At 38.3% G+C, this 11,744-nt stretch overlaps 2 protein-coding genes across 2 annotated transcripts; both read right to left on the bottom strand.

The window, feature by feature from the left end:
* Window positions 1-10,159: 10,159 nt before the first annotated feature.
* Window positions 10,160-11,352, bottom strand: LOC121990171 (senescence-specific cysteine protease SAG39-like). Its single transcript, XM_042544368.1, has 2 exons — window positions 10,846-11,352; window positions 10,160-10,766 (listed from the first exon to the last, which is right to left on the bottom strand). Exons 1-2 carry the CDS (start codon window positions 11,300-11,302, stop codon window positions 10,684-10,686), a joined length of 540 nt encoding a protein of 179 aa, XP_042400302.1. The 5' UTR covers window positions 11,303-11,352; the 3' UTR covers window positions 10,160-10,683.
* Window positions 10,174-10,626, bottom strand: LOC121990970 (senescence-specific cysteine protease SAG39-like). The gene has a single exon (XM_042545010.1). It carries the CDS (start codon window positions 10,624-10,626, stop codon window positions 10,174-10,176), a length of 453 nt encoding a protein of 150 aa, XP_042400944.1.
* Window positions 11,353-11,744: the final 392 nt, after the last annotated feature.

Raw genomic sequence — 11,744 nt, 5'->3', positions numbered from 1 at the left:
CTTTAGTCTCCCCCTTTGATCACAGCAAAAACGGGGTGCAAACAAATAACCTAAATTGAGTTAGGTTTAATTTCTATGTTTGGTTTAATTTTGAATATTTCAGGAAATGTTTAAAATCTTTTTAAAGCATTGTTTAAATATTAATGCTTTTATTAGAAATTTAAACATTTTATTTCGATATTTCGACTTCCGAGGTGGTGGCGGGGCACTAGGCCTTCTTGATTTATTGGACAACAACCACTTCCTTAGACAAAGCTTCCATAAAGAAACTCAAAGTTTAATTTTCTCACTATAAGCTTTTAATTTTGAGAAAATTAATCAACCAGATTTTGGAACCCAGTAAAGGTTCCTTCCTACAGGATTCTTTAAAAACATAGGGGGTATATAACTTTTAGGAATTTTCCTAAGTTGACCCTGATGTCGTTTAATGTACCAATTCAATTTTTCATAAATTCTAACTTTTGATTTTGGGAATCTATTTAAGCATGCATCAGTTTTCAATTTTTCAATTTCTAATTTTAATTTATCATTCTCTGATTTTAGATGATCATACATTTCTAACGGGCATGCTCTTGCTAGGTTCAACTTTAGTTCAGTATTCTCTTTTTCTAATTGATCTAACTCTCTAGAAAGAGACTTGATAAATTTAAAAGATTGAGTTGGGGTTAGATTGCGTACCTTACTTACGGTGCTCCCTTATTGCTTTCATCGATGCTCATTTCTAAGCTTGACGTTTCTTCTTGCTGATGGTTGGCCATCAGCGCTAGTCCCGAGAATTCTTCGACTTCTGATTCGGAGGATGACGAGTCATCCCACGTGGCCTTTAGGTTCTTGTGCTTGGAGGATGCTGGTTTCTTGTACTTGGCCTTCTCCTTTTGCTTGCTCTTCAATTTCGGGCAATCATCCTTGATGTGCCCTTCTTTGTTGCAGTTGTAGCAACGAATCGTTCTTTTTTTTCTCTCATGCCTCTGCGATCTAAATTTGTTAGATTTAAAATTTTTTTTAAAGCGTCTTACCAATAGTGCCGCTTCTGATTCGTCGAACGAGGCTTCGGAGTCAGAACTGTTCATTTTTGCCTTTAAGGCAATGTTCTGACTGGTCTTCTCTACTCCATTGAGCTCTGAAACTCAAGATTTGTGAAGTTCAAAAGTGGAAAATAATTGTTCTAATGTACTTATCTCGAGGTCCTTAGAGATGTAGTACGCATCTACTAAGGAGGCCCACTCTGGAGTTCTAGGGAAAGCGTTGAGCGCATACCGGATAGAGTCACGGTTCGTTACCTCTTCTCCAAGATTGGTTAGTTGCGTGATCTTTGATCCTTGCTTGGGTTCGCTACTAGCCTTGGTTGGTGGGAGGTCCAATCCCCAGTTTGGGAGGATGTCGCGTCACTGAAGCTTGGAGGTACCTTGAAGATCGTGAATTTCTCAGGAGATCTTCCAGTTGTAACTTCCGATCCGATTTACCTCAGGTGGTAGCAACGATGGTCAGACTCGTGCTTCATTCCATTGGCGAAATCGACACTGCACTTCTTGCTCCGTGTTTTCTTCTTTATATTTCAGTATTATTATTTCATTGTAATTAGAATATCAAAATCTATTTTAAAGAATACCTCATTTTCGGCTTCCGTGGCGGCGTCTCATCGAACCAGGGATGGATGTTATTGTAGAAGCCATTGTTATTACGATCTTTGTGTGAGATGGTGATTAGTCCCTCCAGGCGTGGGCTCATCACTTGTAGTGCGGGCCGTGACCTAAAGGGGTGTGAATTGCACAGACAAAATTATACCCTCCTCAAAGCTTTCCAACTCTTAAAATGAACCATGATATTAAATCAACTACGAAATAAAAGGCGAGATGAATTAACCTGAACTACGACTGAGTTGTTAATCCAGCGAAGAAAAGCGAGAAAAACTCCTTCTCGAGGCGGAGAAGCTTTTACTTTAGCGGCCATTGGTTGCATAAATTCATAGAGTTGCTAACGTTCGTATTCGATGATCTTGTAAAGCCACGAGACCCTCTTTATGCCGGGGTTCTCGAGCTTAACAAATCACCTGATCCGCCGGGATCATGTTTGACTCGAGAGATGGGTCGACCGCGATCTGGAGGTTCGGTAAACTCTTACCTGCCAAGCTTTCCATCCAGTGCGGTCTGGATCGAGCTCGGGTTGATCGGCGATCCTTGTGTTAAAATTCGGCAAAATCGTGATCTCCCTCTGTGGCCTTGCGATGAAAGCGTTGACTTCAGTCTACGGATAATCTTGCAGGTTTTAGTCGACCGATCAAGAGTTCGATCGACCGATCGATCCTCAACGGTGGCACCGAACGTAGCATCGGCGTGTCACGGTTGGTCTTACGAGTTAGTGTTGATCGTGTGGGTAATAGGTTGATCGTAGAAACTGAATGAAATCAACTCTAGATTGACTTGCTCGGCTCAACTCCTTGGGTGATTCATTTGAATACCGGGCAATTCAGCCTTCTCCTCAGCGAGGCTGTCCAGCTTCTCCTGCAGGCAAGACGCGTTCTTCTCGCTCATGGAGTACTCTTACATGACTCTCTCGTCGCCAGATGCCTTTGAGCCGTCGGCTCCCTTCCGATACCCGTCCCTTCTGCATCCATTCGTCTTAACTCATTCCTATGCTCCCTAAGTTCTACTTTTCGAGACCACTGTTGAGATAAAGCGCAGGACCTAACCAACTTGGTTGATCACATCAAAACTACCATGGGGTCCAACACTTTTTTTTGCTTGGTGGCACAAGTATGTCGAGATCTTCTTGGATGAGCGTCATGGTGGTTAGTCGTCCAACGTCCTCCATCTTCTCGGCTCGGGAGGTTAGTGATGTTCCCTATAGACATGTACCAAATATGATCTTGTCAAAAAGTCGATGAGATGGATGTTGGGGATGTGAGTTAATTGAATGAAAAGTCATGATTGTCATATCATAATGCAAAGACCGATTCCTATTGCTTTTAAGGAACTCTTACCACAATTTGTATGGAGAGCGATTACGGAGTTAAGTATTTTCCTACATGATATTTGCTCAACAGTTTTGAGGCGTTCACACATGGAGAAGTTAGAGAGAGATATTCCAATCATTTTGTGCAATTTGGAAAGGATATTTCCACCCTCTTTTTTTGACTCCATGGAACATCTTTTGGTTCACTTGCCATATGAGGCCAAAGTTGGAGGACCCGTCCATTTTCGGTGGATGTATCCATTTGAAAGGTAGAGTGTCTTATTTGTATAATTCGACTGTTTGAATGCAAAAAAAAATTACTTCTACTCCTGGATCATTTATATATATATTTAATATAATTTTATATATCTTCAACAGATTCTTATATCATTTGAAGAAAAAAGTGAAAAATAAAGCACGAGTTGAAGCCTCTATTGTTAATGCATACATTGTGGAGGAAGTCACCACTTTTGCATCATATTATTTTGAACCTCATGTTCAATGCAAAAGGCGAAGAGCGGGCAGACATGATGAGGGTCCTATTGATCCAAATGTTACCTCATTTTCAATTTTTAACTACCTTGGTCGACCAAGTGGACCATGTAAACAAAGATACTTAATTGATAAAGAATGGCGGGTAGCCCAAACATATATTTTACTAAATTGTCCAGAAGTATCATCCTATTACGAGTAAGTATATATATATTTTTTATTTTTTTATTTTTTCAATTGTTTGTGTAACAATATGATTTTTTGAGTAGGATATTTACCAACTTATATTCTGAATTATCGACACAAGAGTTCGATCGATTTTGTGAAGAAGAATTTGTTGCATGGTTCAAATCATATGTAAGTAAAAAATCTATATTTTGTTGATACATATGCATACTTTTAACAATTTGTGTTTTGACCTTAGGTTCAAGCTAATCAAGCTCACCTTGAGCAAGAATGGCTAATCCATCTGTCATGGGGTCCAAATTCATGCGTACGCACTTGGCCAGCATATTTCATAAATGGATATAATTTTCATACTCAAGACTATGGAATGGGCAAGAATACCATGAATAGTGGGGTGTGCGTATCGTCATCCAATGAAGGAGGTGCAAGCAATGATTTTATGGTTTGTTGGATGAAATTATAGAAGTAGAATACCCAGGGCCACAAATGCAAGTTATATTATTTATGTGTCGATGGTTTGACCCTGTTAGAGGGATGAAAGTGCATCCACATTATAATTTAGTTGAAATAAATCATAAGAGATTTTATAAGAGATATGAACCATTTGTGTTGGCACAACAAGCAATTCAAGTATTCTATTCTTCATATCCGAGTTTGAAACGCGATAAGATTGATTGGTGGGCTGTTTGTAAAACCAAAGCACGAAAAAAATTGAGGCACGTTGGGAAAACATTGCATATCAACAAGAGGAAGTTTCAAACACCTTTCAGACTGAGGAATATATTATTCCAACTTTACGAGATCCCAATGGTGTAGTAATAAACGTGGATAGAAGTGAAATTGATGATGATGATGAGGAGGAGGAGGAGGAAGGAGAGGAGGAGGAAGAGGAGGATGATAATGACAATGATGACTTTGATTTTTGATGATGGGTAAGTTTTGTTAGCTTATTTAAAAAAATTTCCCATATTTTATTGTATATACTGTCTCTTTTATAATTTGATTTACTTTATCTGTTAACACATTGTATTTGTTCCTACAGGTCATCAGATGTGACATTTCATAAATTTCCCCTCCCCCCTTTTCTAGAATCTTTACATAAAAATGGTAAGTTTTTAATTATCCTTTGTTATGTATCAGATCTGTAATTAACTTTATCAAATTATTGGAATTTCCAACATATATTTCGACGTGGTGGACGTAGACAGCAGCCACAGGACCAGACAAATCCATCACCTGCTAGTGAACTTATGCCACCCCCTAATCAGGTAAGTACTATAAAATATTCGTAAGTCCCCATCTGTGAGCTCCTTTAGTCCCCATCTGTGATTCGTAAGTACTATAAAATATTTTATTTGTTAGGCCTATCTTAATTATTTAACATCGTTATTTTGTAATTTAATGCAGATTTGAAAATCTGGTACAAGTTGTTCGAGAAATAAATAGAATCGTGAACAACCATTGGGGAGGAGATTCTATGACATATTCAAGCACTCACCCGGCCACGAAACAACTTTGGTGGAGCGAGTTCAAAGTATATTTTCTTGATTTTACTTCAATTTTACAGTTAATATATAATAAAACAAATTTCTATTTCAGCGCTTAAATAATTGGGACCCGAATGACGAAATCGAGATACGAAGAATATTTAAAAAGAAATATGGTGATCACATTAGACATGTATTAAGTCACGCAAAGAATCGGGGGAAAAAGCCAAACTTCATGACTGAAGAAATTGGGAGAGGATCACTATATTTTGGGCAACGGAGGAGAGTAAACAAAGGAGTGACTTGAATAGAATGAATCAATCTCACAATTCTGGTGACTCAAGTGCTATATATGCGGGAGACTCCATTAACATAGATGAGCATAGACGGAGAATGGTAATTTTTTCACTCTTTCACAAATTTTTAATATATATCAAATTATTTCATTATTTGAAATAATGTTTTTTTAGACCAAGGAGATAGGGAAGGAGCCTTATTTCATTGATACTTTCACCCGCACTTTAAAAAAAAAAGATAACACATGGAGTGGGGCGAGAGCAAAAGCAGTCAAGGTTGGAATTAATATTTATTTTATCTTAATATATGGTTTAAATTTAATTAGTTACGTACCATTATTGTCTTAATATTATATGTGTTTCTATTATATCTAATCAATATCGTATGTGTTTTACAAAACAAGAAAAATATGATCAACTCGATCTAGCCCAAACATGCTCACAAGTTGGTATCGATAGTCAGGGGTCTGAGGAGTCTGTTGGCAATAATTTGAGTTTATGGTTAGAGGCCAGTGGAGGACCAAAAGGGGAAAGGATATTGGGGATGGGTTCCTTGAGTAGAACCCAAAGATTAGTTGGAACTTCTTCCTCCACATCAGCACTTACGACCCAAATAAATACCTTGACTGATGAGGTTAGCCATATGAAGGAAATAATATCGCAAAGAGACCAAGAAAGGGTGCAAAGAGAACTAGAACGGGCTAATTTGGAGAAAGATATTAGAGATATGCGCCAACAACAAAAATTAATCATGCAACACCTTCAGTTGAGCTCCGCTCAAAGTCAGAATCCTCCCAATGACGATGATGATGATGCCTACGATGATAACGATGATGATGGTGATGGTTTTTGATGATTTTAATAATGTATGATGAATTTTTTTTCTCATGTTTACTGTTTTACACATTAATCAATGGTTTGTTAACTTTTCTAATTTTTATTTTAATTAATATTATCAATTTGTTTTTAACAGGGTTGGTGAGGCGAACTAAAGGTCGGAGAAAAAAGTAAGTATTAAGTAACATGTTAAACTTTTAATTTTATTTATTTTTTTTCTAATTTCTTTTATTTAATTGAAATTTATTACTACTGCATTATTAGTTCAAATTCCAAATTATGATTACAGTTTACCTAGCAACCAAGTAACCATGAGTACTAAAAGACTAGTATCACCAAATTAAGCTTAACTAGTTTGTGTTTTCTTCATTTGAGCTATTTTCATATGTTAGGAAATTTTAAGATTACCTTTCATTCTCTCCATGTCACATGGACATAGATTATTTGTAGCTATTGATTGATATGGTGAAATAGGTATTATCATAACAATTTCAATAGTTAAAACTCATTATCATTGTAAGAAAATTGTTGTCTATTTACAATATTTAAGATAACAATTAAACATTAAAAAAAACCATTTGACAATAAAATATTTACTACATTCAATCCATCGCTATATTATGTTCAAAATCTCAAAATTATTTATACACATCTGAATTGTAAGATAATATAGCTATGTAAAAGAAACTAAAAAATATACCAACTAAGATTTTCAAAATTAATTGTACACATCTGAATTTAGTACTATTAAACCATAAATCAACTTTTTTTCATGATATGCATCTTTTCCGTATTAAAAGGCATTCTAATTGAAACAAAGTCAAGTCCTTCTTGCATCTCTCTTATCCCCTCAAAAAAAGACATATATATCAACTAAGATTTATAAAATCCATACACTTGTAACAAAAATCCACATGTTAACTATGCTTTTAAGATTGTTACATGTATGTTTAAACCACAGAAGCATGACTATTATTTTATGCATCAGTGAGTTTTCAAGAATCATCCAGAACAGAAAATAAGCAAAAGCATGCAAGGTTTAAAAAAATTCTAAATCTAGAAAAATACCACAAGACATTATCAAAGTTGGTACCAAAGATGTTGTCATTCCTAGTGAAAATATTATTGAACTGATCCAACCCACTTTATTATCTAATGGTGCAATTACAATTTATAGAATAAAGAACACCACCATAAATTAAATAACTTTTGCATAGAGGAAAAATGGATAGAAAACTATATATTTTTTAATTATTATTTTTATGGCATATTCAGATATATAAAAGTTTTGAATTTGATCTATGTACAGTCTCAAAACTATATAGATACATAAAAGTTCTATATTTCATCTAGAATTACATCACATCATTCTAAAATTCTTTACTAGATAATGATGCATCCTCCTACCTTAATATTTTGTAAAGAGTTGTTAAAGATGTGCTAAAGCTAATCATATGAAATTGTCAACTAGTTAACACAATGAAAGGAACAATTATTTTAAACATCCTTTAGTTTACATTAAACACCAAAACACAACTAAACCAAGGACAAAACTATAAATTCATCAAATTAAAATGAAAAATAAAGTTAACTAAGTGAGGAAATTTGAACCGTAATACCATACTTCACAAGATCTCTCTCTCTCTCTCTCTATGATGTGCCAATTATATTAGGTTGTATCATAGTTACGATACGTGTACTTAGCTTCAAAATAATTCTTATAATTTTATTTACCGTTGCTATGACATGGATGATTCATATCGTTGGTAAATAGGGCATTTATTTGAATGTTTAAGGAATTCCACAGTTATGTCTTGTTTCCAATCGTTCTTGTTACATGGCCATATCATATCATATTTACAATCTTTCTTGTTACACATGATTTGGTTTATTTGTTTGTTGTTATGTAGGCAAAGGAGATTTGATGGGGAGCAAAGCTTTTGTGGGAGACGAAGATGACTTGATGTATTCTTAGTTTATTTACTTTCTTGGATGGATGATGGACTTATAAAACATTGGGTTGTTGAACTTTGTATAGTATTTTCTAGAAGCTTGAACAAGATGGATCTTGTAAACTTTGTTGAGATCTTTATATTTGTTGAATTATGAGTTGAGTTCAATTATTAATATTGTATGTGAAATTAGGATGTGTTGAATGTATATTATTTGTTATATGAATTTGGTGTTTATGTATTTATGGATTGTATTGCAGAAATAAATTGAATCTGTAAAAAAAATTCTAAGATAGGGACGAATTTGGCGATGAAAATGATTTGTCCCAATTCTATCGTAATTAGGGACAAAATTATTTTCGTCCCAGATTTCGTCCCAGAATCTGGGACGAATTCTGGGATGAATCCACAAAATTCGTCCCAAAATTCATCCCAGAATCTGGGACGAATTCACAAAATTCGTCCCAGAATCTGGGACGAATTCTGGGACGAAAAATTAGTGGCAAGTTTTTGTTGCCATATTCGTTGCCAATTTTGCAACAAATTTATTATTCGTTGCAAAATTAGGAACAAAAATGGCAACCAAAAAAATTTTGTCACCGAATTTGTCCCCAAATTCGTTGCAATATTAGGGACAAACTTGGCAACAAAAAATAATTTGTCACCGAATTCGTCCCCAAATTTGTTGCAAAAATAGAGACAAATTTGGCAAAAAGAATTATGTGAATTCGTCCCCAAATTCGTTGCTAAGTTTGCAACAAAAAAATTTTTCGTTGCAAATTTGTATACTTTTTTGCAACGAATTTGGGGACGAAAATTTTATTCATCGCCATTTTCGTCCCCAAATTCGTTGCCAAATTTACAACAAACCATAATTCGTTCCAAAAGTTGGCATCAACCATTTTAGGACGAAAAAATTTTCGTCCCTGATTTTGTCCCAAAAAATTTTGCAACGATTTTTTTTTTTTAAATTCATCCCAAAATTTATCCCAGAATGCCTTATTTTTTGTAGTGATCCCACTGGGCCCAGCAATAAAGCATGCGGACAGTGGACTTCCGGCCAAGCGACTATCCCGCTCGGCCCAGCAACAGAACATGCGGACAGTGAAATTCTGGCCGAGCGGCTATCCCACTCGGCTCAACAACAGACAACACGCGGACAACGGAATTCCAACCGTGCAGCTATTCCACTCGGCCAAGCAACAGCCACAACAGACTATTTTTGACATCCTTTTGGGAGCTAGTGCCGCTGACAGGCGCCATAGTTAGACAGGATCGTACGGCGGAAGCTTTCACTATAACTTCAGAGATATGCTCGGCCTGTTAAGGTACTGTGTCAGGGACACTTTACTGACGAGTCTTTTCAGGAAAAACTTGAGGACGCCTACCTGCCTTGGGAAGCATGCACGCGCGCTACAGGAGCTCTATATAAAGGGGGAGAGGGGGGGGGGGTCCAAGCATCAACGGAGGTATGCGATATTTTACTATTACGCTACAGTTTTCTTGTTGCTCCGCTCTTTGCTGTTTCTTCTTGTCGAAGACTGACTTGAGCGTCAGAGGGTCATCGTCGGGGACCCTTTTCGTGACTCGGTACTGATGCTATTTATATTACAAGTTGGAGTAAAGTCCATTGAACATCAACAGGAACATTATATTCCCAATATATATTCATATCATTGACTTTCAGACAAGATGAGACAACATTAATACTTAGAAAATTTTGGATTATACAATGCATGCAAATGGAACATACACTACGCGGTACATGTTCAGATCTTGCTACACATTACATGCGTATACATTTACAAGCACACATGTCTCTCTGGACACGCCTATACATCATATAGTAGATGAGAAAAGGGTCTTTGAACGCAAGGCATATATGGAGAAGCGATGCACTCATGCATATATATATATATATATATATATATATATATATAGATATATATATATATATATAGACAAATGACTTCAAGCAGTTGGGTAGGAAGCTTGCATGGCGATACCACACAGCCCTTCCTTAGCATCCACGTCCCTTTCCATCCTTATGTAGCCGTTCTCCCCCCAATCGGCACCCCAAGAATTCTTCACCAGCCAGTACTTGCTGCCATCGCTCGTCGCGCCGTAGCCCACCGCTGTGACGCCGTGGTCGAGATCAGTTCCGCATTCCCCCGTGAAGACGCCGCCGTTGTAGAACTGGAAGGCCGATCCGCTGGCCTCTATCGCCACAGACACCGGCTGGTGGGCCACGGCCTTGCGGAGCGCCGCCTCATCGTCAGCAGGCACGTCCTCGTACCCACTGATGGCGGCGGCGGAGGGGGAGGATTTCTGCTTGCTGCAGGTGCCGTCGGTGGCCTGGTAAGGGTACTTGGTCTCGGTGGCGAGGCCGCCGTTGTTGATGATGAACTCGAACGCGTTGTCCATGAGGCCGCCGTTGCAGCCTTGGTCCTCGCCGTGGACGTCGCAGTCCACCAGCTGCTGCTAGGAGAGAGAGATCAACTTGCCAGCGGTGAGCTTGGTGATGCCCTCCATCGCCGCCACTGCCGAGAACGCCCAGCAACATCCTGTTTTGCTCGAGCAAACGAATTAGATTCCGTTGGAGCAATAATTAACTAAATTATTGTTCCTCCAAATTATGCATACCACACTGCCCTTGATCTTTGATGGGAGTGACTGCTCCTTTGGTCCTCCAGTCGACGCTCTTCGGCGTCGCGGACACGTTCTCGTACATGAATCCTCCCTTCCTGATCGGCTTCGCCGCGATCATATTCTTGAAGCCAGTGTAGGAAGATTTGAACTCCTCGTTGGTCATGTCGGCGAACTGGTTGATGCCCAGCGAGTACTTGTGCTTGCCGGCGGCGTTGAACGAGTCGATGAGCTCGACGTTGGACTTGAAGATGTCGAAGCGGCGCTGCTTCTCTGCGTCATCGCGGTAGACGCGCCCGTGCTGCGCCATCCACCGCTCGTGCCTCTCTGCCATGGACATGCTCTCTGGATAACTTAGCTTGCGCCCCCAAGCGGTGCTTGATATTACAGCGAACAAGGCCGCCAAGACGAGGCATTGCTTCACGGTGAAGGCGGCGGCTGGAATTCTACCCATCAGCTGCTCTCGAAACGCTTTTACAAGTGATTAATTAATCAGTTAATCGATCAACTAATTCAAGCTTAGTGAGAGATTAAGCGACGGGCTTCGACTATTTATAGATCTGCTCTGTTCTGCTCTGTTCTTGCTGCTTGCCGTGGAATACGTTGCGTTGCGAGATTAATTTAATTGGAAGACTCCGTAATTACTGGATTAATCGTGATCGAGATCCAACGATCACACGTCTCTTCTTTGCGAAAATCGTACGCAGAGTTCTGTTGTTGATTTGAGACGTCGATAATTAGTTAACAATTAATCGGAGTCATTCATGGAGCATCCAGTGAAAGGGACTTCAAATAGACAGAAATCTTTGCACTAATCTTAAAGCGCTCAATTCTCTTTAGTTATGTTGACAATTCAATAAACAGATGCATTGGTGTCGGCAATCTGTAGCCCAAAG

The sequence above is a fragment of the Zingiber officinale genome, chromosome 6B (genome assembly GCF_018446385.1).
Source record: "Zingiber officinale cultivar Zhangliang chromosome 6B, Zo_v1.1, whole genome shotgun sequence".
Classification (NCBI taxonomy): Eukaryota; Viridiplantae; Streptophyta; class Magnoliopsida; order Zingiberales; family Zingiberaceae; genus Zingiber; species Zingiber officinale.
The sequence above is the reverse complement of the archived record's forward strand: the minus strand, read 5'-3'. Positions and strand labels throughout refer to the sequence as shown.

Excerpts from the sequence above, each read along its gene's own strand:
- LOC121990970 (XM_042545010.1), bottom strand. The coding sequence starts at position 10,626 with ATGGACAACGCGTTCGAGTTCATCATCAACAACGGCGGCCTCGCCACC.
- LOC121990171 (XM_042544368.1), bottom strand. The coding sequence starts at position 11,302 with ATGGGTAGAATTCCAGCCGCCGCCTTCACCGTGAAGCAATGCCTCGTC. Across the intron at positions 10,767-10,845 it reads CAAAGATCAAGGGCAGTGTG|GATGTTGCTGGGCGTTCTCG; the intron begins GTATGCATAATT and ends CGAGCAAAACAG.